Raw genomic sequence first — 27,370 nt, 5'->3', positions numbered from 1 at the left:
TTTCAAGGCTTTGTGTTTCTTCCATAATGATAGCTGTTCATGCCTAATGCTCTGAGTGCACAATTGGAAGGTGTATAATAGCTTCACAGTCATTTGCACTTTAATACAGTACTTAGTAATATGGCTTCAGGAACCATGTGTATGAAAGGCTCCATATAAAACCAAATAATGTAATGTTGTTCTACTCTAATTAGTTTCCCTATAGAAGTAATTTACTTATGGTAGTGATTGCTAAAGTGTATTCTACCAATGTAAAACTAAGAAAGGAAAATCAGCATAAACCACTGTACTAGTTTCCTAGAACTGATATAGCAAATTACCACAAGCCTGGGGTTGTGGCTCAGTGGTAGAATGCTTGCCTGGCATGTGTGAGGCACTGGGTTCAATCCTCAGCTCCACATAAAAAATAAATAAATAAAACAAAGATATAGTGTCCATCTACAAATAAAACTAAAAAACCCCAGAAATTTATTCTCTTGCCATTCTGGAGGCTAGAAACCCAAGATCCATGTGTCCACAGGATCATGAGTCTTTTTCTGGTGGTTCCTGCAATCCTCCACATTTCTTAACTTATAGTTACATCACTCCAAAATCCGCCTCCATCTTTCCCCAGGCTTCTTCTCTATGTATCCCTATGTATCCTGTCCTCTTCATAAGAACAGTCATTGGATTTAGGACCTACCCCACACCAGTATGACTTCATAGTAACCAGTTACATCTGCAAAGGCCTTACTTCCAAACAAGATCACATTCTGAGTTTCTAGTCATCTAGAAACAGGCCTTTTGGAGGGCCACCATTCAACCCACTATGACCATGCATATGCAGGTTGCCACACGCAGCATCATAGAAGAGTTGCTAATTGTTATTCTGACATCCCAAATAATGGAAGTTATGGAGGAATATGTGCTTGAGAAACAGTAAAGAGAAACATAATCATATTTAAAGGAATTTTTTAGGTTCATTTTTATTGTAAACAAATGGGATTCATCTTGTTTCTCTGTTTGTACATGAATGTCTTTAAAAGTATTCATACCAATGATATAAAGATGAAAAAGGTAAAATTTAGCCTTTCTTGGCAAAATGTTTTAAAATATTGGTACCTAATGGGAAATATTTGCCTGATTATGTACTCATAGATTGGTACCAAATGAAGAGTATGGTGTCTCCATGAATCTTTATAGAGGATACCAAGACACTATACAGGGCAGTTATATATCCTTGGATAAATGGTTACAAAAATCAGTCACTCACAGACTGAACTATGTTATATTCTCTTAGAAACATTTTGTAGTAGTATGGAGAACAAAGGCTTTGAAGCAGGGTTAGGTTTCAATTCAATTCATAGCTCTCCCACATACTGGCTCTTTTGATTTGGGTCAGTTGCTTCTGAGTCCCAGGTTCCTGAGTTTCAAAGTAGAGATGTTAATGAATCATATGAGGAGAAATGAGATCATACTTGTAAAGTATGGGCATACATAAGAAATTCAAGTAACGTTGGTTGAGTCACTTTATGATCTAACCCAATTTTAGGACCATCTCCAACACAATCCTGGCCTTCTCTGTGGTTTCCTAGCTGGTTCCTTTAGCACATTTTAAAGAGATCATTCTGAATTCCATAATGCCCTACTGATTTTTCTCAAAGGTTCTCAAACTTGGAATGTCACATCTAAGCCAAAACAATCCGATCACTGTAGAATATTTCATTAATGAATCAAATATGACAGATTCTTTTTTTCCCTTTTTAATTCTTATTTTTACAGACTGCATTTTGATTCATTGTACACAAATGGGGCACAACTTTTCATTTCTATGGTTGTACACAATGTAGATTCACACCATTCATGTAATCATACATGTACATAGGGTAATAGTGTCTGTCTCAGTCCACTATCTTTCCTTCCCCCACCCCCTCCTGCCCTATTTCCCTCTACACAATCCATTCTTCTCTTGCCCACCTCCCGCCACCTTCCCACCCCTGTTATGTATCATCAACCACTTATCAGAGAAAACATTCAGCCTTTGGTTTCTTGGGTTTGGCTTATTTTACTTAGCGTGATATTCTCCAACTCCATCCAAATATAACAATTTCATTCCTTCTTGGCTTTTTCCAATACTGGCCTATTTGAGAAGGCCCTATGTAGGCTTGATGGAGGTATTCTTTCTTTCTTCATCATTCTTATATTGATGTAACTAAAATGATAACTTGAGTATAAATGTCAGAGGGTTGGAATATTCTCCCTCCTGGAGGGAGATTCAGAGAGTTTATTACTTGACCAAATTAAATTGCAGTTAGAGCCTATGTCTCCTCCAGGTCCTTGACCAGCTTTTATAAAAAATAAAATTAGGAAACATCCATTTTGGGAATGATTACAGGACTCTCAATGGTGTCATTATGTGCAACCCCAAATTCTTCCCAGTTTCCCCGTCAGCTATTCAACTAATAAGTATTGTCATTGATAACAAACTGGAGTCTAGAAAGCACATGATCTAATTCAAGACCGAATGAGGACAATGGGGAGAATGTATGGCAGGGACCTATGAGAATACAACATCTGTTTGTCTTTGACTTTTGTGAACCTGTAGGGATCCAGCTAGACTTGACTTCAGTCATCTTGAGTTATAACCACTCTTGTTGCCCCTGAGTAACCCTGGCTTGTTTATAGATAAACAAAGCCATTAGAATGGTATGTGGGGCTCTATCACTAGACCATGGCACTCTATGTTCCAGGAATATGCCTGATGTCTTTGATGTCAGCTTGAGATAAACCAGGTACATTTCAGCTTAGATTAAAACCATGTTCCCCTGGTTACTATAAAAGTCTCCTCTATCTTGCCCAAGTCTTGTTGCTGCCCTTGACTGTTACAGGGCTGGGGGCCTTCCAGGTACAGCCCAAGCAGCCAATGCAGTTCTTGGGTGCTGGTTCTTGAGAATCTGCTGGAAAGAATTTGAGTGAAACAGAATAATAAGCAAAAAGTTTAATAAAGAAAGTGAAAGAAGAGGGTAATATACAGCATAGAAAGTGCATGGACCACCTGGAAGAAAGGCCAGTGTGGTGCTCGCAGATTTGGAGTTTTTAAGGGAGTTCCTTCCCTGTTCTTCCCTCAGTTTTCCCGTCCTGTTAATTGGTCTATTTTCTTTTGGATAACCCTCAGCAAACTTTCTTTGTGAGGTCTTAATGTTCTGGTTGACAAGGTGATTGGGGGACGTGACACAGTTTCAGTGATAGGGGAGGGTTCTATTGACTTGGTTACCAAAAGTTAAGGACAACATGGTCTAGAAACAGTGGTGTCCTTTGAGGAGTTACAATTAATTATAGCTGGGGGAGGTCTTGACATATCAAAGCCCACTTTTCTGAATTTTGTGGGCTTCAATAAGGGTTCCCCAGAATTTTAAGTAATAGTTCCTTCAAAGGATCGTAATTATCTACAGCTTGGGGAAAGTTGGGCATTCCAGCCCGCATTCCCGAATGCATGCCTGTTTAGATAAAGTTCCCTGTGGTTTCAGTTTTATGACTCCTGCATTTTCTTGGTGCATATGCCTAATGTCTGTCCTTCATTGTCCTTTTTCCCACCCTCCTGTTCATGGTTAACTAAACCACCTACACTAACCACACTTTTCTCAGGAAATTCTCAATAAATTGCACTCTGTTCAATCCAGGATCTTTCTCTTTCTTTGTTCTGCTGGTACCTTGTAGCCAGTTCTCATATATCAGCACTGGATTTTTCCAAAACAGACATAGTCAGTATGTTCTAATAGTTTAGGAACAATTCAAGTTCTCCTAAGGCATCAGAATTGCTGCAGTGTTCTCCATCTCAGCAACATCCATATTTGCTCTTAAGATCTGTCCCAGCACACTACTTGTGTGTTTTTTTAAGTATTTGTTCACTTAACCCCACAGACTCTGCACTAGGCCTCCCTGGGACCATGGAGAACTTTGCTTAGTATGTTTTTTGTTTCCTTTGGGGCTTGAGGGTGTTTTCATGAAGTCCTAAGCAAGTTTCCATCTTATACCAAAGGGAAAAATATCTAAAAATAACAGAAACTCAGGGTTGGAAAGGATTTATTTAGATCAACCACTCTTTTCACAACTTTTCCACATCAATCCTTCAAAGCAGTCATTGAGCCCTGAATGAAGATATCCAGTATTAGAGTACTGTACATTTTTATGTTCCATTTTTATGTAATTGGACTGTTGTGGCCAAGAGTTTATATAATCTGACTAAGAACTCTCTTTTATTTATATACTTTTATTACAGCATGAATATATGGTAGTTGGGTTCATTTTACAAAATCATACATACATGGAATTTGATTTCAATCCCTGTTTCCTGCCCTTTCTCTCCCCTCCTTTCTTCCCTGATTCTCCTTCCTCTACTCTTACTGATCTTCCTCACTTATTTATTTATTTTTCATTGGTTCTTTCTACTTATACATAAAGGTGAAATTCCCTGTCATATATTCATGTATGCATAGAACATGATTTTAAAAAAAAAAATTAGTTGTAGATGGACAACTAAAAAATGACTATATGTGGTGCTGAGAATTGAACCCAGTGCCTCACACATGCTAGGCAAGTGCTCTACCACTGAGCCACAGCCCCAGCCCCACATAACCTGATTTTGTTAAATTTGTTCCTTATCTCCTCCCTTTTCTCATCCCTCCTGCCTCCCATTCCATCTCCTTGGTCTACTCCACTGATTTTTCCTATATCTTTATAACATCTGATCCCCCTCCTTCTTTCCTCTATTTTAGAGAACTCTCTTTTAAAATAAGTTAAAATTGGTCTTGCTGTTACTCTTCTCAATGTTCTTCTGATTTTTAGTATCTTTATAAACTTATCAATTTTAATATATTTAATATATTTAAATGTTTCAATTCATTCCAGATATTATTCTTATTGATGCTTAGATTTGGCCAGTGTGATATGTGTTCAGATTAGGTCATTTTGACTGAGTTCCATTTGTCTTTGACAATTCCCTTGCTTTTTGATATAACAGGATGTTCCAGGCTCATCTTGTACATTTCTTTACCAAGGCCAAGAATTAGCCATTGCTCTAAGAAACCTCAGTTCATTTTCATTTATTTTCAAAATGATATTTGAGAGAAATTTCCCTTTTGAATGATGTTTTTCTGATTATTACAATAGTACTTCTTTTGATAGAAAATACCAAAGAAGTGAAAAAATTTTATAAGTCACTGATACCACCATCATCTAGGAATAGTCAATGTTAGCATTTTATCTCATGAAATATATTTTCATTTAAAGTCACATGTAATGCATCTCCTTTTTCTAAACAGTAGGAAAATATGACACATATTAAACATTTAGGTAAAATAAATTGAATAATTTATTTTGAAAAGTCTTGATATTGGCTATTAAATATCCAGAGCAAAATGGTATGTGTGAAAAACTTCAAAATTGGATAATAAGGATTTTGTAAAAGCTATTTTGCTATCATTGTTGGCAAATACCTAAGATGATCTGCAAAGTTGCAGGAATCTACTAGAAGGCGAGCAGACTCCATATATTCAACAAAAATGAAAATACACCAAAAAGGAGTCTGTACAGAGCCAGAGAGTATTTTTAAATTGTCAACCTTTCATTTATAGCACATATAATGAAGTTCTTAAAATGTTTAAAGCTGAGATTTTAAATTGCTGGAGAGTTATATAAAGTTTAGATTACTATTAATGTCCTTATAGTCCATCTTTGGTTACAGGGTTGTCACTATTTCCAATGAAAAGGTTTGTTTTTATTTTGTAAAGATCTTTAGTAGCCTGGAAGAATAGGAATGGGGATCTCTCCATGTTTACAGCAATTTCAAGCATGAAATAGAACCAGTGTCATGGACAAAATAATATGATCTAATTATCTAAAGTGTCTTTAATATCTTTGTTTCCCCAAGTGTTTCCAATGTGAAAACAATCTGGGAACCACTTTCCCTTGTCCACCCACCAGATCACTGGATTCTGCTTCACTTGCATCTTCTCTGGCTGAGAGAGAACCAGGCGACATTTTCTACCAAGTTTTATCATGTTCCTTTTGTCTATAGATGCTTGAATGTCCAAGGGGTTTTTTGTGCCTACAGCAATATTCCTGTAATCCCAGGGATCCAGAAGGCTGAGGCAGGAGGATCACAAGTTCCAGGCCAGTCTGGGCAATTTAGTGAGACTTTGTCTCAAAATATAAAATAAAAAGGGTTGAGGATGTAGCTCAGTGGTAGAGCACCTCTGGGTTCAATCCCCAGTACTACACAAACACACAAAAACTAAAACCTCTCCAAGTTAGTTCTGTATCCCAAGATTAAAGTTAAAAATTGCCTGTTTTGAAGAGAAACCGTACAGTGGATCTTTTATTCACCACTCTTATGTGCTTTATACAATACGCTTAGATAGTTAAGAGCAGTGATTTACAAATCTTGCTCCCTCCACTGATACCTTACCATGGAGAACTCCCATCAGTAGTGAAATAAGAAAAAATTAAGAATGATATAGGAGGGGCTGGAGTTGTGGCTCAGTGGTACAGTGCTTGCCTAGCATGTGTGAAGCACTGGTTTCAATCCCCAACACCACATAAAAATAAATAAAATAAAGGTCCATGGACAATTGAAAAAAATTTAAAAAGAATAATATGGGAAATTTCATAAAGCTCAATTGATTCATTTCAAAGATCATTCTCTACAATTCTCTCCTTCCCATTGTGTTTGTTAAAAATGTCCTTTTCTTTACTAATCGAGGGTAATAACATATTATACCTCTTTTTCACACGATTACCTTTATTTTGTGGCATATACATATTAAATATACTCTAAGCAAATTTTCATTATACAGTATAAATATGATGTTAACTATAGCTCTCATGCTGTACTGTTGAATTCTAGATTTTTATCCCACATAACTGCAACTTTGTATCCTTTGGCCCATACCTACCCCTTCCTCCTGACCTTCTGGACCCTTGTAACCATCTTTTCACTCTGTTTCTGTTTGACTCATTTGCTTTTTAATGATTCCACACATAAGTGAGATAACCCAATCTTTTTATTTCTGTGTTGCTTATTTCATTTAGCATAACATCCTCTAGGTTCATCTATGGTATCACAAAAGGCATGGTCTTCTTTTCCATTATTATTATTATTATTATTATTATTTGTTTTGGTGGTGCTTGGGACTGAACTCAGGACTTCATGCATGCTAGGCTAGCACTCTGCCACTGAACTATATCACCTTGCCCCTAATGATCTTCTTTTCTTAGAGTTAGATAATATTGCATAATTTCTTCATCCATTCATCTGTTGAAGGACACTTAGATTGTTATTTGCTTGTTCTTGTGCCCTTATTTTGCCAAACAGAGAGTTGGAAATCTTATGTTGATCTCCTGATATTTTTTAGAAATTTTGATGATTTGTGAAGTCTAAAAATCTAGGAATTATGTGTATGAGAAATATGAAAATTTGGTAAAAGATAAAAAATTCTAGGAAATATTGTTATAGGAAAGTGATTTTCAATCTTTGATCCTCTAAACCCTGGGGGTAAGGAGTCTCTTGGGGGATCCCTGAATACTATAAGCACCCGAGTTCATTGTTGACTTGACAGTTCAGGTTCACTAAGTAGCAGAATCCAAGATGGAATCAGACTTGGAAGAGATTTATTACAGAAAATACCTGTGAAGGATAAAGGAGGGAGGAAGTATGAGGGGATTCTGTGGGGAGAGTGTTAATGCTGGGATGCAGGTCTAAACTGTGTGGAAGCAGAGAAATAAAGTGGGATAGGTAGGAGAGCCCCAGAGAGCAGCACACTTCTGAGAAACATCTTGGCCAGGCCAATGGGGAATCCCAGAGCAAAGGCTGCCCATCAGAGAGGTCTCATGTCAGGCAGGCATGACCCAGCTCTAGTCCCAAACTGTTCCCACTTGCAGCAGATCCTGAAGGTGCAGCAGCTTGTGGTAGTAAGTCAACAATTTTCCTTATATAAAGGTATTCCTTGTAGGACAATTTGTGTGAACATTTCCAAGGCTGTTACATTGGTACTTTTAGTTTTATAGGAAGAATATATATTTTTCTGTGGGATAAGGTAAGAGAAAATTAGCCACACACTAGGTTATTAATGTTTCTCTATATATCTTGCTTTTGGTCTTGTCCCTTTAAATTTAACTAATGACCACTTATTGATTATAATTTATCATTATGTCTGCTGGGTCCACAGTTGATTTCTTATTTGCATAAAAGGTGTAAAATCACTGGTAACTGTAGAAGATATGGCTGGAACAATATCTGTCTTCTGTAAAGACTATGTTTAATATTAGCTTTGAAATCTTTCATGTTGGTAGGTAGTTATAATTTAGTAAAAATTCTAATTTATTAACATTTCTTATTATTGCTTAAGACTTGGTATTAAAGAAGGAGTTTTTAAGCAAATTATCATAGTGTGTCTTTTCTTGGTTTGCCACAGTGTATTATCTAGCATGACAGATGCAGTGTTGGCTCGAGTGTATAAACAATCAGATCTGGACATCCTGGCTAGAGAAGCATCCATCCCAATTGTCAATGGACTGTCAGATTTGTATCATCCCATCCAGATCCTGGCTGACTACCTCACACTCCAGGTCAGTGTATTTGTTTGCCTTACAATACAACAAAATCAGCAAAAAAATTCCAGACTAACACCAAGTGGAACCATTTACTTAAGTTATAGTAGTAATTTTTGATTTCACATAACATCTTGACAAAGAATTGTAGCATGTGTGTGCGTGTGTGTGCATGTGTGTGTGTGTGTGTGTGTGTGTGTGTGTGCATGTGTATGCTACATATCTGGGGGAAAGAGGGCATTGTGAAAAACAGACTAAGATTTTTCCACTCTCAACCCTGTTCCCAACCCCTATTCCCAACTTCTATTCTTTCAGTCACTTTGCTTTGGGGTTCCATATTTAACACAATGGATGAACAGGGAATGCTGAAACATTCTGAGTGGACAAGTCCTGTGTGCACCTACACTTATCAGAGCCCATGGCTTGGGAGTGGAGGCCAGGGGAGTTTGCTTTGAATATTTAAAATGGTCAAAAAAACACATTGAAAGAGGAAGCAACTTTCTAGCATTTTAAATTCAGAGTGGAGCTGTTCAAAGATGAGAATAAGATCCATGGAGAGAAGAAAATGATGATTTCAGATGCCAAGGTCCTGTCTGCATGTGTGACTTTGCATAGATACCAAGGAATTTAATGCTTCTCCCTGGGGCTTATCATTACTAAAATAAATTCATTGAGGTGAAATGAGCTGTTCTGTTCCTCATAGTGTCCCCTGAAGGACCTTGTGCAATGCTTTCATATAGGAGATATTAAGGTAGGATTTCAATGAATTAGAAGCTGCTTATCAAGAGCATGAGATCTAAGTCAAATGAACCTGGATTTAAATCCTAGCTTAGCTACTTAGTAGTTCTGTCATCTCAAAATTGGTTAGCCCCTTTTTATTTTTTCTTATTTTTTAAATTTTTTATTTGTTCTTTTTAGATACACAAGACAGTAGAGTGTATTTTGACATATTATGCATACATGGAGTATAACTTCCCATTCTTGTGGTTGTACATGATGTGGAATTTCATTGGTCATGCATTCATATATGAACACAGGAAAGTTACATCCAATTCATTCCACTGCCTTTCCCATTCCCATCCCCCTCCCTTCCCTTCATTCCCCTTTGTCTAATCCAGTGAACTTCTATTCTTCCCTAACCGTCCCCATCCCTGACTTGTTGTGAGTTAGCATCTGCATATCAGAGAGAATGTTCAGCCTTTGGATTTTGGGACTGGTTTAGCCTCTTTTTAAAATCTTATCTTTATAAATACATAAATATTGTTTAATACTTGAAGCCTATATACACTTCAAGAAAAATAAAACAAGTGTCATGTGCCTATTATGCAGTTCTCTCAAATCATTTTTGGGGGTTACTGGAGATTGAGCTTAGGGGTGCTTTCCCACTGAACCACATCCCCAGCCCTATTTTGTATTTTATTTAGAGGCAGGGTCTCACTGAGTTGCTCAGGGTCTCACTGAGTTGCTGAGGCTGGCCTTTAACTTGGAATTCTCTTGCTTTGGCTTCCTGAGCCACTGGTATTACAGGTATGTGCCACTGCAACAAGCAGTTTTCTCAAATCTTACTGCAATGGAGCAAAGACTGTAGAATTATGTATTGTTTTGAATAAAACATTACAGATAGATTTGAAGTCCACCATGTAACTATCTGATCCCATACACTCCCACTCTACTAAGAAGTTATTATCTTAATGTTTGTGTTAATAATTCCCAGATATATGTCACACACGTCTATACCCATAAACCATTGCTTGGCACATTTTTAAACTTTGTATAAAAGTGAACATACTCAGAACACCACGCTGCAGTGTTACAAGTGCATTGGATTTCCTCTTTCTTATACCCAACAATGAAAGCTCTGTAAAAGCAATGATTTTTTTTCTCCTTTGTCTTTTGTTATAGTTCCAGGGATAAGGACAATGTCTGGACACTGTTGGTGCTCATTTCTTGATTGAATAGAACTGAGATTCAGATTTGAAATGTGTGAAAATCTGAATCTCTGCATAAGGTCATATGATGTCTTGGTTTAAGATACAAGGACTTTTTACTATTGTTTTGTGATTGCACATTCACATTATTGAATTGTTCTATACAATGCAAAAGTTTAGTAGTTTATTCATTCCAACAAGCATTAAAATTGAGGTGAAGAATGCTTCCTTTAGTTTTACCCTAATAATTATTGCACGAAAGTAAATTTTCTCCCAGACTGAATCTCTGTCATCCCTTGCATTTTAGGAACACTATGGCTCTCTCAAAGGTCTTACCCTCAGCTGGATAGGTGATGGGAACAACATCTTGCACTCCATCATGATGAGTGCAGCGAAATTCGGGATGCACCTTCAGGCGGCCACTCCAAAGGTAGGGAAATTTTCTGCCTTGAAATGAACCCCCACTTAAATCACATGCAGTTACCTCGTGAAAACAAAGCTTTCTTCCATTCAAGGACAGCGTAGGGGAGGCTACAAAATTTAGGTCATGTTACCAGCCCTACTATTAAATAGCTATCTGGCCTCTTAAGAGCCCAATTTCCCATCTCTACAATAAGAGCTAGTCTTGGCTGGTGCCTTTCATTCTGTGAGTCTGTGTTAAAAGCATGTCTGAATTATCCCTTTGAATGCCCTGATATCAGCCATTATGATGACTGGCATCCTTGTGCATTACCACCATGACCACAGAAAGCAGCAAAATCCAGGCAGCATAGAATTCTCAACATATGGGAATGATGCTATCATTTTTCTAATATTGCAATTTGGTAGAAAAATTTCAATCCAATGTGAAGGTCACAGTGATGGCATATATACCAGCTTAGTGTTTCAAATCTCAACTCCAGGGGTCCTTTGGCTTTTTAAATCTGAAACCTATGTGGCTGTGAAGATGATCCCTGCATACTTCCTACCATGTTGTTAATCTCCCACATAATGTGTGGAAAGTCTGACTTTTCATATTCCCAGGTTAACCCTTTTGATACACAAGAAAATGGTAATAGTTGTTGCCTCTAAAGATAAGAACTGGGAGGTTTAAGGATAGAGATAAGAGGCAGATGTTATTTTCACCATTTATCCTTTCATATACTTTGAATTTCTTAACATAAAATTATTTGATCTATATAATAATATACATGCAGAAATGAACATACTATTATAAAAAAGTGCAAATTCCTCTAGAAGAAGCCCCATGTTAAGATACTCCAGCCCAATACATAATAAATAGGCCTTTTTAGAGGGTAAAAATTATTCCTGCAAGAGACTCAAACACAAATCAGCCTTGAGTGATGCCAAAGAACCTTTTAAACACCCCATCTTTACTGAAATTTTTTCTCCATTATGTTCCTCATCAGCTACCAATATCCTATCAGGAGTCTTTTGAAAGGAAAATTCCTCCAAATAGAAACTGGTTCCCAAACAAAGTCTTTACTTGTGGTAAAAGATAGAGTTGACTCTCTCATTAAGAGGTGATGCCTGTAATCCCAGCGACTTGAGAGGCTAATGCAGGAGGATCCCAAGTTTGAGGCCAGCCTCAGCAACTTAGTGAGGCACTCAGCAATTTAGCAGTACCCTGACTCAGAATTAAAAAATAAAAGGGTGGGGAATGTGGCTCAGTGGTTAAGTGCCCCTGTGTTCAATCCCCAGTACCAGAGAGAGAGTGAGTGGGGGTGGAGGATTGTTCACAATTATTTTGCATGAGTGCATCTCTGACCAAACATGTGTATGCTATTATCTGAATAGTTACTGCAGTGGTTAACCTTGAGGAGCTAAGGCATCCTGAGGTGAGTATATGGGGTTTCAAAATCCCTCTCTCCTTCTGGTTCTTGAGTTTGTGATGCATATCTGCCAACCACTGGAATACAAAGTACACAATGTGGATTAATGACTGAATTTCTCCAATAGAAAATATCCAAATCCTTGAGTCTCCCATGTACTTTAAACCCCTCTCTGATCCCCACCAGTGTCTTAGACCAGGTTCCTCATAAGCAGACCCCTAGTGGGGATTTGTACCCAGGTGATTTACTTCTAAGGGAGACCTGTAGAGAGAGGACAGGGAATGGGAAGAATTCAAACAAGGTTGCCATTTATGGCAGCCATATTTTCTGATTTCCCCAGATTGAGAAACTTCTGTGGGTGAGGGGCTTTCATTGCTAAAATTGGAAGAATCTTGGGCAGACCAGGTGATTTTGTTCCCCTAGTGTCATGTTAGACCCAGTCTCACAGAAAGTAGCTTCAGCCTGATCCCACAGATGAATTCTGGAGGATAAGGTATTCCTCAGAGTTGTCTCAATCAGGGGTGAGGGTAGTGGGCTCTTATCCTTCTGAACTTGTTGTTGATCAAGGGAAGCAGGACAGATAGAATGATAAATTTCCGGGCACTTTTGTGGGAAAAGCAGCCTCGTAGCTGGAAGGTTGTCTTCTGAAGAAGAACCGAAAGTACTAGGTGTTAAAAACCCACCGAAGTTAGAGGGAGAAGTAAAAGTCATAAAAGGGGATCCTCTGAGGGCATCTGCATAGGGCACCAGCATCATTTGCCAGAGCAAAATGAAACAATGCTAAATGCTTTTGCTTCATGTTCTTGCTGAACTAGTTTGAGTCACTGCATCTTGCTATCTTAGTTTCCAAGGGTGGCCATTAAAAATTACCAGAAACTAGATGGCTTAAAACAATAGAAATGCATTGTCTCACAGTTCTGGAGGAAAGATGTCTGAAATCAATGTGCTGGTAGGTCCACGTTGTCTGTTACTTGATTCAGGGATGTATCACACCAATCTCTGCCTCTATCATTTTCCCTCTGTGTCAGTGTGTGTCTCTCTGTAAGAATGCCCATCTTCTTATAAGGATACAAGTCATTAAATTTAGACTCACCCTAATCCAGTAGGCTCTCACCTTGACTAACTGTATCTGCAAAGTTCTTATTTCCAAATAAGGTCACATTCTGAGGTTATGAGTGGGATGTCTTTTTCTTTTGGCAGTACTGGGGATGGAACCCAGAGCATCCCATATGCTAGGGAAGTATTCTACTACAGCGCTATACACACAGCCCTAGAATATACATTTTTCATGCACAGTATTCAATCAAGTGTACCCATCATTAGAAGAAATGGTATGCATATGCAATAGCATGTATTAGAAACCCTCCTATTATGGTAAATTTGGGTGACTCAGAGATATTACTCTTATAATAGATAATTCTCCTCTTTCATTCAGCATGAACTGAAATAAAGGGTCAGATATGACATGTGCTCACAGTGGGTTTTCTTCACTTTATGAGAAAGATGAGCACACTCTCACAACAAATCTAGTTTGAAGAAAGGCTCTGAATTAATGCTATCTATTATTGCATTTGGTTTTTACAGATAAAACATACATTAACAATAATTGATTCCCGCTATAAGGTGCTTTTAGGAAGGCTTTACTCTGTTGAAGAAATACATGGTTTAAACATTTTATTGCATGTCAAAGATGTTTTATTAACATCAAAGGAATAAATTCCAATATTACAGAATAATTTCAGTATTGTTCTTATGCAGAAACTCATTTAAATGATAAAGAGTACTAAAACCCAGTTAAATCTTGGTGGAAGTAAGAGTTTTAAAAAATCTTCTGGAAAGTCCAATAGTGCAGAAGTCAGTCCATCAATTTGTAATTCTTCAGTTGTTAGTAGACCTATTTCCTTTAAAGATAAAGCTAGGAGATTTATTGTAAATTTAAGAAACACTGAAAAGTTTCCATGGCTATAACTAATCCATTTCTCCATTTTTCAACCAACAGTAACTTACATGTTCAAGAAAAAATTTTGTCCATGATTGTACAATTGCTCCATAAACTATCAATGGCAATGATTTTAACATTGTTCTAAGTGAATATTTATACTGAGGTGGATTTGTTAATCACTCTCATCATTTGGTTTTAAGATTTATGTAAAGACCAATGAGTGATTTAGTATTGAAAGCTGAGATGTGAGTAGAGAATTTCTCTCTGTATTCTAAGTCATGGCCCAGTGCCTGCAAGGTTGGGTGATTTTCTAATTTCCAAACCTCTTTCGGTTCTCTAAGTACTTATTGATTCCTTCTCTAAGAATGATTATACTGAGTATAAAACCTGCTCTCCAAAGGGAAGGCTAAATTTTCAGGGCAGGAGGTACCTGGGGTAATATCCAAGTCTCTTCACTTATGTTTACCAGTATGACTGTTCACAGCATTAGTTATTAAATTAACAAGTCTTTATTAATCACTTTCCCCAAGCTCATATAAACAGTGTCCCAAAATCCATGGCCATTTAAGGGTAGAAAAACTGCTTAAAATATCTATAACCCACTATCATCAACATTTGAGTAGTTTTTAAAGAAGTTTGTAATTTGAGAGGAACTATAGTAGACAATCACATGTAAATAAATATGGTTATAAACAAATAAACCAGGACATGCCTGTCACATGTATGGGTGTATCAGAAAGCAGAATCTGAGAGTTTAGTGTGCAGCATGTGCAATATGTTTACCAAAGTGTGCCTTTGAGATTAACAAGTGTGGAAAGGAAGAAAAGGAAGTAAGAGTGGACAGAGGCAGAGGCTGATCTGCAATGCAGTCCTAACAACATTCTTGACCAGGAGTGTTCTGAATTCGAGATGGCCATTTGGAACTGTTCAGAGCTGGGCAGAGATGGCCAGGTTTTCATACCCTCCTGTCAATCATTCATTGAGTATGGGGCCCTGGAAAGATGCATGACCTGGTGTGAGGCAGTTCTCTGCAGCTTTGTCAGTACCCAAAGGGGGCTGATGGCTAAAAGGCCATCTTCCGGCAGCACCCCAGCAGCTAGAGGGAATAGTCCTTTATTCATGATTATTCATGAAGGGGGTCTGAGGGACCAACAATACTCCACTGAAAAAACTCTTAAAATCAACTCATAAGAAATGCTAGGAATTCAGGAAGATGAGAAGGGTAGATGAAGGTGAGATTAATCATGGTATATGAACTGGCAAATTTTCCATATGAAAGGTCCAGAGGTAAGGCAGGGCTGGAGTTTTGAGGAATTGACAGGTTCTAATGAAGATTCCCAGGAGGGGACAAAGTGGGCAACGTTCAAAGGTGAAAGGCTCTGGTTGGGTTGAGGCTCAGACCCTAGGAAACAGATTCAGGATACCGGTCAGTGAAGGAAGATGCAAGGCACAGTTGGGATAGTAGACATGTTTTATTCAGAGGCAGCAGCAGACTCCAGGCCCCTCACTCACCCCAGTCTTTCCATAGGCCTTTTTTATATGTAGCCCAACAAAGAAGGCACAGTGACAAAAGGTTACATAAGTACATGCATACTCATAAGCAAATATTTGTGATTTTGAGTACATATGCTGAATGGGGATGTTTATGACCTTGACTACATACTAAAATATAACTGGAATTCTCAGTGAGGAAGCCTAAGTATAGCCATCTTGGGCCTATCCTACAGCTATGATGGCAGAAAAGAACAGAATGTGTCTAGGGATGACAAGAAGATTGACTTTCCTCTAGCAAGATATTGAGACCAATTAGAAGAGAAAGAAGCAGGAATGTAAGGGGGGATCTTGATACTCTTAATCAGCTTTGTCAAGAAACAAGTAGTAAACATGGAGGACTTCAGAGAAAACAATTCTTGCTATTATGTACAGAATATATTGGAGGGTAGGAAAGGCTACCTGTTGGAGTCTGGAATATCTTGGATAGACTATTGTCCCCAAAATGGAACTAGGGTGAGCAAGCAAGGCATCTAAAATGCAAAATTTGTGCTTGTGCCCTAAGAATGAATGCTTTCTCAAATTTTGCACCCTATGTACCTTTCCTGCCTCACCATACCACTCAACAAATAATATTAGTAAAAAGCAGTGTACTTTTTGTGTGAAGACCATTTCAAAGCAAGCACTCTGCCAAAGAATAAAGTATATAGGGGGAAGACTGGTAGTATTTAGCTGGGTAGTCATTGAGGGTTTTCTGAGCAGGGTTCATTCAAACTGAGACCTGAAAGCATTATCCACATGGGATGGGTGGGGAAAAGCATTGCAGACAAAAAAGAACAGCATATGGAAAGGCTCAAACTAAAATGCATTAAGCTGTACAATTATGTATGTAATCCTCTTAAGCTTATTAGGGGAACTAGATGAAGGTCTGCCAAGACCTAGAAAGCACCATACTCCATGTTGATCTTTATGACTGAAAAAAAGTCGAAGATCATCAGAGAAAGGTGGGCCAGTTAATTGCCTTTTTATATTCCAAAAGGCACTATGAAAGTTTGAAATTCTAGATATAAAAATTAAACTCTACTGAATGTGGTTGAGCTAAATCTTTAAAAATGCAAGGAGAGAGGGACTACTCTCAGAAATAAAATAGTGCATGTATAAAGAAATGTATAAGACAATTACCTAAGGGTTGAGTGTGTAGTTCAATGGTAGAGGACTTGCCCAGCATGTACCAAGCCCTGGGTTCCATCTTCAACACTGCAAAACACAAAAATTAAACAAAACAAAATTTAAAAAAACAATTACCTAAATAACAGTTAAACTCTTCCTCCTGCAGGGTTATGAGCCAGATCCTACTATAACCAAGTTGGCACAGCAGTATGCCAAGGAGGTATGCTCCTTATTTGTAAAGTTATGATTGCCTTTCTCTGTCCCATGAAGTTGTTTAATCAGCAATGCTTATGTATGCTAGAATGGTACCAACCTGTCATTGACGAATGATCCATTGGAAGCGGCACATGGAGGCAATGTATTAATTACAGACACTTGGATAAGCATGGGACAAGAAGAGGAGAAGAAAAAGCGGCTCCAGGCTTTCCGAGGTTACCAGGTTACAATGAAGGTACAAATTGATACCTCTCTGAAGGTTCATTAATTCCATTCATAAAGTCCAGAACCATCTAATCACTCATTCATTTTAGGGAGAACAAGCTGTCCTTTCATACCCTATAAAGAACTCACCGTATCCCCCAGGGATTTCTCTCATCCCAAAGATTAGCTGTATTCTTTTGGAAAGACACTGTTTTTGCTGGACAAAGGAATTTGAAACCTGGGCATCAGAGAGAAGTATGCTGTTCCCTTTCACAGGAACAGAGATATCAGACTACTTTAACTCTGTGTATGTTTAGAGACATTAGGTTGCTTCTGACTGTCTGGGCCCCACCTCCAAGGGTTCTAATTCAGTAGGTCATGGGTGAGATCTGAGAATTTGCATTTCTACCTAGTTCCCAGGTGATGTAATGCAAATTCAGGGCCGCACTCTGAGAACTGCTGTCTGGGCTGGTCACAGTGGTGCCTTCCTGTAATCCCAGTGACTGGGGAGGCTGGATCACAATTCCAGGCCAACAGTTTAGTGATACCCTGTCTCAAAATGAAAAAATGCAAAGGGTTAGGGGTATAGCATTGTAGTAGAGTGTCCCTAGGTTCAATCCCTAGTGGTCCCCCAAAACCCTAAAAGTCAGGTGCACATGGAGATTTTGTCAACAGAGCAACTAATCTACTTCGTTGAAGAAAGTGATTAAGCAAGTACAAAAAAGTATTTTAGCCTGATGCTGTGGTGCACACCTGTAATCTCAGTGCCTCTGAAGGCTGAGGCAGGAGGATCACAAGTTCAAAGCCAGTCTCAGCAACTTAGCAAGGCCCTAAGCAACTCAGCAAGACCCTGTCTCAAAATAAAATATAAAAAAGGTCTAGGGATGTTGCCCAGTGGTTAAGGTCCCCGGGGTCAATCCCAGATACCAAAAAATATATATTTTATTGGTAAAGTACATGTATTCAAGTTCCTTATTACTGCATGTCAAACAGAATGAAAGTTTGAAAAACAAAAAGTGAAAATGTCTTTTCCCTACCTTCTTAACAAGTCACTGTTCCCACAGGTGTCCACTGTTTAACAATTCCATGTGTCTTTTTGCAGACCTTTTCTGTGCATTTACATATGTATGCCTCCACACACACAACTATTGATTTTTCATAAATGTTATTTTAGGCATATTATTCTGACTTACTTTTTCTTTCTAACAAATGTATTCATTGAGATAATTTTTGTTCTTTTGAATAGCTGCATAGAATTCTCAAGTATGGGTGAACCATAATTTGCCCATAATGTTTCCTATTGATAAATTAAGCTGTTTCCAAATATCCCAATTGCAAACAATATTGTAATGTATACCATTTACAGATTTTTTTTGTGCAAATGTTACTGGAGAATAAATCCCTAAAAGAACTTCAAAATATGGGAGATGCTGCTAAATGGTGAACAATTAATACACCCACAGCTGCATATTATACCTCTTTCTCCAGAGGTTTTACATTCTTAGTCATTATTTACACTCTTAACTTTTGTAAACATGAAGGGAAATGGTAACTCATGATTTCTAAAATTTGAATTTGTGTGATTACTAATGAAGTTAAGTATCTTTTCATGTTTATTGACCATTTTCATTTCTTTTTCTATGAATTACTACTATTTTTGCTCCTTTTCTAATTTTTGCCTTTTTATCATTGATTATAGGGGCTCTTTATATGTTATAGTGAATCCCTCACCGTATATGTTGCACATATTTTCATGGAGGTATTTTAAATTATCCATGGTTTGCTTTATACTTACCTTGACTAATCTTAGGTGTTCTTCTGGTGCCATGACTGTAGGTGTAAAGAATGGCTATTCACTGATGTATGACTGATACAAATGTTACTCCTTTTCCATGTCATTTTCCTAGTATTTTAGAAACTGAGAAGGTTCTGAACTTAAAGCTCAGGTGAAGGTAAAACAAAATTTTAGTACAAAAGTAATGATTTTGATATAAGAAAATATGAGGAAACATAGTTTTGAATCTGTTAAGTGTTTAATGGAAATAGAACGGAATATGTAACTTTCAAGAATTAACTGTTGGAGAAAATTGAGACTGCTAGTACATTTGCATTAAGAATGAAATATCTAGTGTATAGTGTTCATAATCCTGTTTAATGCACTCCTACCTCTGGGTTTTTTTTTTCCAGAATGCCATAATTAGGAACAAAGTATGCATCAAGTGCTAAAAATTATGCTTTGGAGATAAGCTTAAAATAGAATACTCAAAGCAACTTTTTAAGTATACTGAGATAAAATTGCTGACTTTTTTTTAATCAACCACATATTATACTAGCAGAGTTCTTTATTTAGATGTTCACTATGGCACTAGATAGAATACCAGAAAACTGAGCCAGTGGTTTAACTTGGAGTGATGATATCCAAAATAAAATAGATGATTATTAAAACATCATAAGGTTAAAATTCTATATACATTTCCCTTGGGTATCTTGAGCTAAAACCTTCACTCTGCCTCTTTGTCTATCCCTTTACATTGATCTCAACTCCAGGTTATGTTTGTTTTTAAATACCAAAAAAGACAAATATGATTGCCATATGTAATAGTGAAACTGTGATCTTATCTCCATCTCTTCAGACTGCCAAAGTTGCTGCCTCTGATTGGACATTTTTACACTGCTTGCCCAGAAAGCCAGAAGAAGTAGATGATGAAGTGTTTTATTCTCCACGGTCACTAGTGTTCCCAGAGGCAGAAAACAGAAAGTGGACAATCATGGTAAGTGAAAATGGAAATTAAGGGATAAGGAATTCTTTGTGTCATTCCAACTTGGTTGTTCATGCCTTCTGGTAAATAATAAGCCACCAAGATTATCCAACTACATTTCTGACTCACATAGCATTTATTTCCTTTCCAGAAAACGCCTAATAGATTGTTATTGTTCATTAGTATTTATAATATACTTTAATGAAGTAAAATTTTAGCAATTTACCTGGTCTTAATAGTTGTACCAGTCAGGGTCTTACACACAAACAACTGAGTCCATTGTAGGTGGATAAGTAGAAAGGAATTTATTAAAAGATATTAAGAAGCTCCCAGAATCTGTCAGGAAACAAATATAGTGAATCATTCTTGGACACCATATAGCCAGGGACAACACAGCAGGAAATTTACTCAACAACACTGTTAATCATTTATAGCCAGAAAATCACTGATACAGCCACTCACAATCTAGTACCTAATGCCTTTGAACTAGATGCCATACTCCACTGGAACTACTCCAGTTAAAACAGATACTTCAACCTGCACATGGAATAGAAGATCCAGTCTCTCAGAGGATGGCTTCTACTGCATATTATTCACTTTTGCATCGAAGTCTTGAGTAGATGCAGCTGATTCACATGCTTCAAGGGAGTCTGGGATATGTAGATTTTAGCTTTCAATCTCTGGAGTAGAGAAATGCTGGAAATAACTATCTGCCAAGAATTTATAAGTAAGAATATGGTGTTGTGAATACTTGTAAAGAATTTAGTAGTATCTAAAACATTGTAAATATTATAATTATTATCATCTTCACTGTTGAGTTCAAATTTGACTATGGCTGCTTAGAAGCCAATAATGGCTCCTTTTTCTGTGGGAGATTGTTTATCAGGCCTAAATTTCTCAGATCCAATAACAATTATTTTTACTGCATCTTTCCAGCTTGTCACCTCAGGATACTAATTTTGTCCAAAATGACAAATTTTGGACTTTGTTTAAAACGACAAAATGACAATTGCCTTGTCATTCATATTGGTTCTTCTGAAGCTGTAATGTGTACTTAATTCACCCAGGATCTTGTTAAGTGCAGATTTGGATTCAGTAGGTCTGAGATGGGACCCAAAATTTGCTAATAAGGACCCAGGTAATTGAGATGTCACTGCCCTGTGGACCACATTTTGAGTAGCAAAGAAATAGATGACAAGAAAGAAAATGGGAGCTCTCCAACTATATACCTCAGGAAGAGAAAAAGCAAAAATGTTTCCTCAAGTTGCATTTTTCATCAGAAGACAATTGAAGTTGCAAAGCTAAATCAACCAAATCTATTAAAGTAGGTTGTGGAAATTCAGGGAGTAAAACTAAAAAAGCCTTCTAAAATAGTAATTATAGAGATTCTGTACAGTTCTAAATTTTTAGAGCTTAGCAAACAATATCTTTAAATGCAATTTTTAAAGCCTAGCAAATAATATCTTTAAATTCAATTTATTTAAAATTAACTAGCATATTCACATTGTTGAAATGTTTAGAAGGGGACACACACAGTGAAATCTTATATTCCATTTGACATCCATGTTGGTCTTACTGTTGTCCCATCATTCCCTATTCTCCTGAGATACCCACTATTATTAGCAGAAAATATATTTTAAAAAAATAAGAAAGTATAACCATGTTAAACTGAAAATAGAGAATCTAAAGTAGAAAGAACGCTCAACTGGGAGTGAGGAGATGGTGTGGGACAGAAAGAGTGACATAACCAATTAGTGTGTGTGTGTGATGTGGACAACTGGAAAGGTATTCCTTATGTCTCTGAGCTGAATGACTTGGAGGTTTCTTTGAGTTTGGTTCATTTCAGCAGTCATAGCTTAGCATCTCCTGAGTGTCAGATCCTCTGCCAGGCATTGGAGATTTAAAAAAGAAAAAGGAAAATATGCAGTCCCCACATAGATGCATAAGATTTTCACAGATGCATAAGATTTTCAAGTAGGATGAGACCTTAGAGATCATCTAAAGTAAGTTCTTATTTTATAGGCAAAGAAATTATTCATAGATAATTTATTCAGAATGGCCTTTAGACTCAGCACCACTGTGATTGATTTTTTTCTAGGATGCTCTAAAGGGACAATACTTGTTTACCTCTAGAACTGCCCTATCCAATACAGTTGCCACTAGGCACATGCAGCTATTCAAGTTTAAATTAAATTTTAATAAATTTGAAGAATCAATTCCTCGGTCATGCTAACCACAATACCCACATTAAGTGCTGAATACCCACTGTGGCTAGTGACTACCATATTGGACAGCACAGATAGAACATTTCTATCATTTCAGAAAGTTTCTATTGGACAACACCACCCTAGGGAACGATTTTCACACACATAAATTCATTTAAGATGGAAGAAAGAAGGAAACACACAATCTGGCCTACAGTTCTGAGCTAATGATATCTATAATGACTGATGTAATGTAAGGTCTAACTAAGAGGGTAAAAAACTTGTTCTTAAGGCGTGTAACAACTTCTAAGCAAAAGTGTACTCTTTTAGCACTTAGAGTAGCTTTTTATTTTTGTTTTGTTTTGGTTTTCATTCAGAATAGCTTTTTAAGGCCTTCATGCTGGGTGATTTCCAGCAGTGCTGTTCTGAATGTTCTAGTAATCACACCTTTCTCTCCATAGCACATAGGTCTTTGGATCCCTTTGTTTAAAAACAAAAATTACCCTTTCCTCCCCACAAAGCTTGCTCTTTTATTTTTCAATGATTACTAAGGCAGTAGGACTCCCAAAATATCAGATAGGTTTCTTCCCCTGCTGACAAATTTCATAAATTTCACTGGGGAACTAAAGAAACATAAAGGGACTCCGCAAAAGTGCTGACACTTGAAAGCATTGCTATTTGAATGACCCTTAAGCACATAACACCATTGCAATTGTAGCTTACAGTATTTAGAATCTTTCACTTCTCTTCAACCTAGGGTTATCAGATAAAATATAGACACCCAGTTAAATTTGAATTTCAGATAAACAATGAATAATTTTTTTGTATAACTATGTCACATGCAATATTTGGAACATGGTTACAGTAAAATATATTCTTTTGTTTATCTGACATCTCTATTTAACTGTCTCTCTGTATTTATTTACTAAGTCTGGCAACCCTACCCCAAGTTGACTTTCTAAATTTTTTTTAAAATAAGTTTGACATGTCCAGTGACTATGAGCAACAAAGTAAAACCTAAGATGTGATACCAGGAACTCATAAAGCTTAAAATATTTTTACCAGGTAGATATTCTTATTCCAGATTTTGACATAACTACTTCCATCTTGTCATTCAGACCTTACCTTAAATGTCATTCCTTTAGCAAGGTCTTCCCAGTCTGCCTACTCTTTTTTTTCCCCAGCCTACTACTTCTTAAGTGGTTCTTCAGGCTCCTTTGGCCCCTTAAATTTTTATTCTTTTTAAAGGTACTACCTGATATTTTCTTATTTGTTTGTAACCTGTCCCTCCCCCCACCAAAATGAAAAATCCATCATAAGAGTGATCATCTTGTCTATAATATTCTACATTATACGTAGAAGAGTGCATGGAACATACCCTAAATATGTGCTCCATACACTTTTGTGGCTTAAAGTCAATATAGGGTACTGATTTTAGAACACAGGCTTTGGAATCAGATTAAAATTTGTCTGAGATCTGGGGCAAGTACCTTAACTTCAACAAGCACAGTTTATTCATATGAAAAATGGGGATAAACATAGAAACAACTTCATGAAGTCACGAGGACTCAATGAGATAAGAGTCATCTAAAAATGGTCAGATTCCAGGGACAGTCAGGTGCATATCCACCTTTAATTATTACCACTTAGGAAAACACACCTCCACTTCTTCATCTGTATTTTGCATCTGTTACCACTTCATATGGTAGGAAAGGATATTAATTAGTATGATGAACTCGAAGCATTCAGCACAGGTATCTGTTTAATAAATATATACAATGAACACCTTTGAAATATAAAACCTGTGCTCCTGGTATAGCCTAAGAACACTTGTACAATACAGCTGAAATGGAAGAGAGGTGGTGAAAATATCTCATGAAAGTGGAGTCAGAGAAACTGGATTACAATGCATTTCTGCACAATCTGTTGTTTCAAGGGTTGGTTTCTTTTTTTTTCCATTTTTTTATTAAAAATCATAAATTTACATAGGGCAATGTTGTTTGATTCATTCTGCTATTTTTTCCCTTCCCCCACCCCTCCCACCCCTCTTTTCCCTCTATATAGTCCTTCCTTCCTCCATTCTTACCACCCTCCTTTATCCCTAACCCTAAACCTAACCCTAGCCCTAACGCTAACCCCTCCTACCCCCCATTATATGTCCTCATCCGCTTATCAGCGAGATCATTCGTCCTTTAGTTTTTTGAGATTGGCTTATCTCACTTAGCATGATATCCTCCAATTTCATCCATTTGCCTGAAAATGCCATAATTTTATCATTCTTCATGGCGGAGTAATATTCCATTGTATATATATGCCACAGTTTCTTTATCCATTCATCAACTGAAGGGCTTCTAGGTTGGTTCCACACTCTGGCTATGGTGAATTGAGCAGCTATGAACATTGATGTGGCTGTATCTCTGTAGTATGCTGATTTTAAGTCCTTTGGGTATAGGCCAAGGAGTGGGATCTCTAGTAATAAGAGAAATGCAAATCAAAACTACCCTAAGATTTCATCTCACCCCAATTAGAATGGCGATTACCAAGAACATAAGCAACAACAGGTGTTGGTGAGGATGTGGGGAAAAAGGTACACCCATACATTGCTGGTGGGGTTGCAAATTAGTGCAGCCACTCTGGAAAGCAGTATGGAGATTCCTCAGAAAGCTTGGAATGGAACCACCATTTGACCCAGCTATCCCACTCCTTGGCCTATACCCAAAGGGTTGGTTTCTTAATCTATAAATGATGACATCAGAAGCCACCTCAGAAGATCATTGCATCAAATGAGATAATGAATGAACTTTTCTCTCTAACTCACCAAAATACCTAGTTCAATGCTTGGTAAATATATTTTGACTCAATGGCACATGATAAGGCATTTAATACACTGACTGGTACCTAGTAAGAACTCAATATATGTTCACCATTGTTTCTGATATTATTATTGTCTCTGTTATGGAGGTTGGGAAGAATAAAAGTGAAGGTCACTATTTGTGGCTGATTGCCCAAGGGGAAGCTATACTCTTGGCTATAAAGTTAATGTTCTTTCAGGAGAACAAAAATTCATACTGAAGACATTATTCATTAACCCAAATAATTTACTTTCATTACTCTACATTTGATTTATCCTAAACTTCTCTAGGTTGCAAGTGACCAGACCACAGTGTAAACATGAAGAACTGGGATAGGATGGATTATATTATATTTCTCTAAAGCCAGCCATTTTATGGGTTTCAATTCATGATTGGAAAACCCAATCATGACAACCATTATGGCATCACATTTCAACTCTCTGACCTACTAGTCCTGGAATGAAGCCTAAGTAAGCACAGTGTTTGTGCTTATATTTGGGTCAGCTTAGTCCCTCAGGACCTTCCTTTACCCAAATGAAAATAAATATCAGTTCAGAACTATTCCCTTATCATATCCTTGGAAAAACACATTTTAACTCTACGACTGCAAAACTGAAACTGAGCACCCCTTCCTTAGGTCCCAAAGCAGACTCTCACTAATGTTGATCTATTTCTTTCTTTTTCTTTTTTTGTTGTACCATCCCAGGCTGTCATGGTATCCCTGCTGACAGATTACTCACCTAAGTGCCAGAAGCCAAAGTTTTGATTCTGTGTTGCATGTCAAGAGAAAACGTTCTTCAGTAACAACAGAATGAGTCTGTTTATGGGGGAAAAAGAAGAGAATCTAAGATATAAACAAATCCCTAGTACATGGTATGGGTGAACTCTATGATATTGCTTTTTCATTGTGCGACCTTTCTAAAACCCTTAATTTAAGTGCCGAGGCACTGTAATACCCTGCTTGACTTGGTTTATACTCCCTAATTCACAATTTCTGAGTTGCATTTGGGTATCATATTAATCATCGTGTACATTTGCTTCAACTAAACATAAAATATCATGTTCATCATGCATAATCTCTAAGCCATTAAATGTAATCTATGCTTATTACCTTAATAAATGATAACCCATGCTAATTTATAAGTAAACATTTACCAGGCAGTCAGCTGCTGGTAGATCTGTGAGCTGTGTTCATGTCCCCCAGGACCAAGGAGGAAGCCAAATGATATATCTTGCAGATGTGGTAGTTTTCAGGCCAATGAGAAAGACAGGCAGTCAGAGACAAATCATGAAAGTCGTGGAAAATAGCTATTACTGTGTCTAAACTGGAGCTTGTTTCTAAACATTTGTGGGAAAGGACAGGGGTCCTTGAAGAGTATGCACTTCTTCTCTGTAATGAATACGTAGTGTCATAAGCCAAATGAAGCTTTTTCTAGCAAGTGGAAAAATCTCGGCTACCTAGCCAGGAAGACAAGATCCACTAGAAAGTGAAATTTTCTTAGATTCATATTTTCCAGCAGGAGCAATCCAATTTTTTTTTTTTTTCACATCAGCACTTACTGTGCATCTATTCACATCACAGGCTGGTAATTTCCATAAATCTACTACTTGCCACATTTCTGTCAGTGTTTGTCCTCTAATATTTCTTCGGGATAATCAAAACTTGCATGATTGAATTATCATAATGTAATTAAAAGTAGATTTCTCTTACCGGTGACCAAGATATGTATTGTTGATTTATTGTGATATAATTAGAAGTGTTTTGGTTAAAAAGTCAAATAACATAGGTGGAACTTTAACAATATAACACATGTTACAGCAGACAAAATAATCCAATTTCCTTTATATTCCACCTCTACTGTTCGAAGAATCTTTCTAGGCTGTTTGACTGATATTCTTCAGCAGACAGCTATGACTTAATTGAGTAAGCAAGAGATGAATTACAAATTAGATTTGCAATGAAGACGTAATAAAACATATTTTGTGGATGGGAGGGAAACTCATGATGTTTAGAAAAAAATCAATTTTTCCAGTAAATGTCAAAGGTGACTTTCACATCTATGGTAATTTATTGGAAGCATTTAAGAAAGAGAGTAGAGTTTAGTGGAATCTTTTTTTCACTAGAGAGTATAGGAACAATTTAGTATAGGAACCAGAAGGTGAGGTGTGGATTTTAGAAGTTTGTC

The 27,370-nt window shown here is 37.2% G+C and overlaps 1 protein-coding gene across 1 annotated transcript in view; it reads left to right on the top strand.

The window, feature by feature from the left end:
- OTC (ornithine transcarbamylase) overlaps positions 1–26,901 on the top strand; it is a 58,634-nt gene extending 31,733 nt beyond the window's left edge. The window contains exons 5-10 of the mRNA XM_079122960.1: positions 8,451–8,604; positions 10,822–10,944; positions 17,116–17,169; positions 17,251–17,400; positions 20,003–20,140; positions 25,891–26,901. Coding sequence (XP_078979086.1) covers positions 8,451–8,604; positions 10,822–10,944; positions 17,116–17,169; positions 17,251–17,400; positions 20,003–20,140; positions 25,891–25,950 — 679 coding nt within the window. The 3' untranslated portion in view covers positions 25,951–26,901. The remainder of the gene's footprint in view (positions 1–8,450; positions 8,605–10,821; positions 10,945–17,115; positions 17,170–17,250; positions 17,401–20,002; positions 20,141–25,890) is intronic.
- The last annotated feature ends 469 nt before the right edge of the window (positions 26,902–27,370 follow it).

This window comes from Sciurus vulgaris (genome assembly GCF_902686455.1).
Source record: "Sciurus vulgaris genome assembly, chromosome: X".
NCBI classification, from domain to species: Eukaryota; Metazoa; Chordata; class Mammalia; order Rodentia; family Sciuridae; genus Sciurus; species Sciurus vulgaris.
Note: the sequence above shows the minus strand (reverse complement) of the source record. Positions and strands in the feature narration are given on the sequence as shown.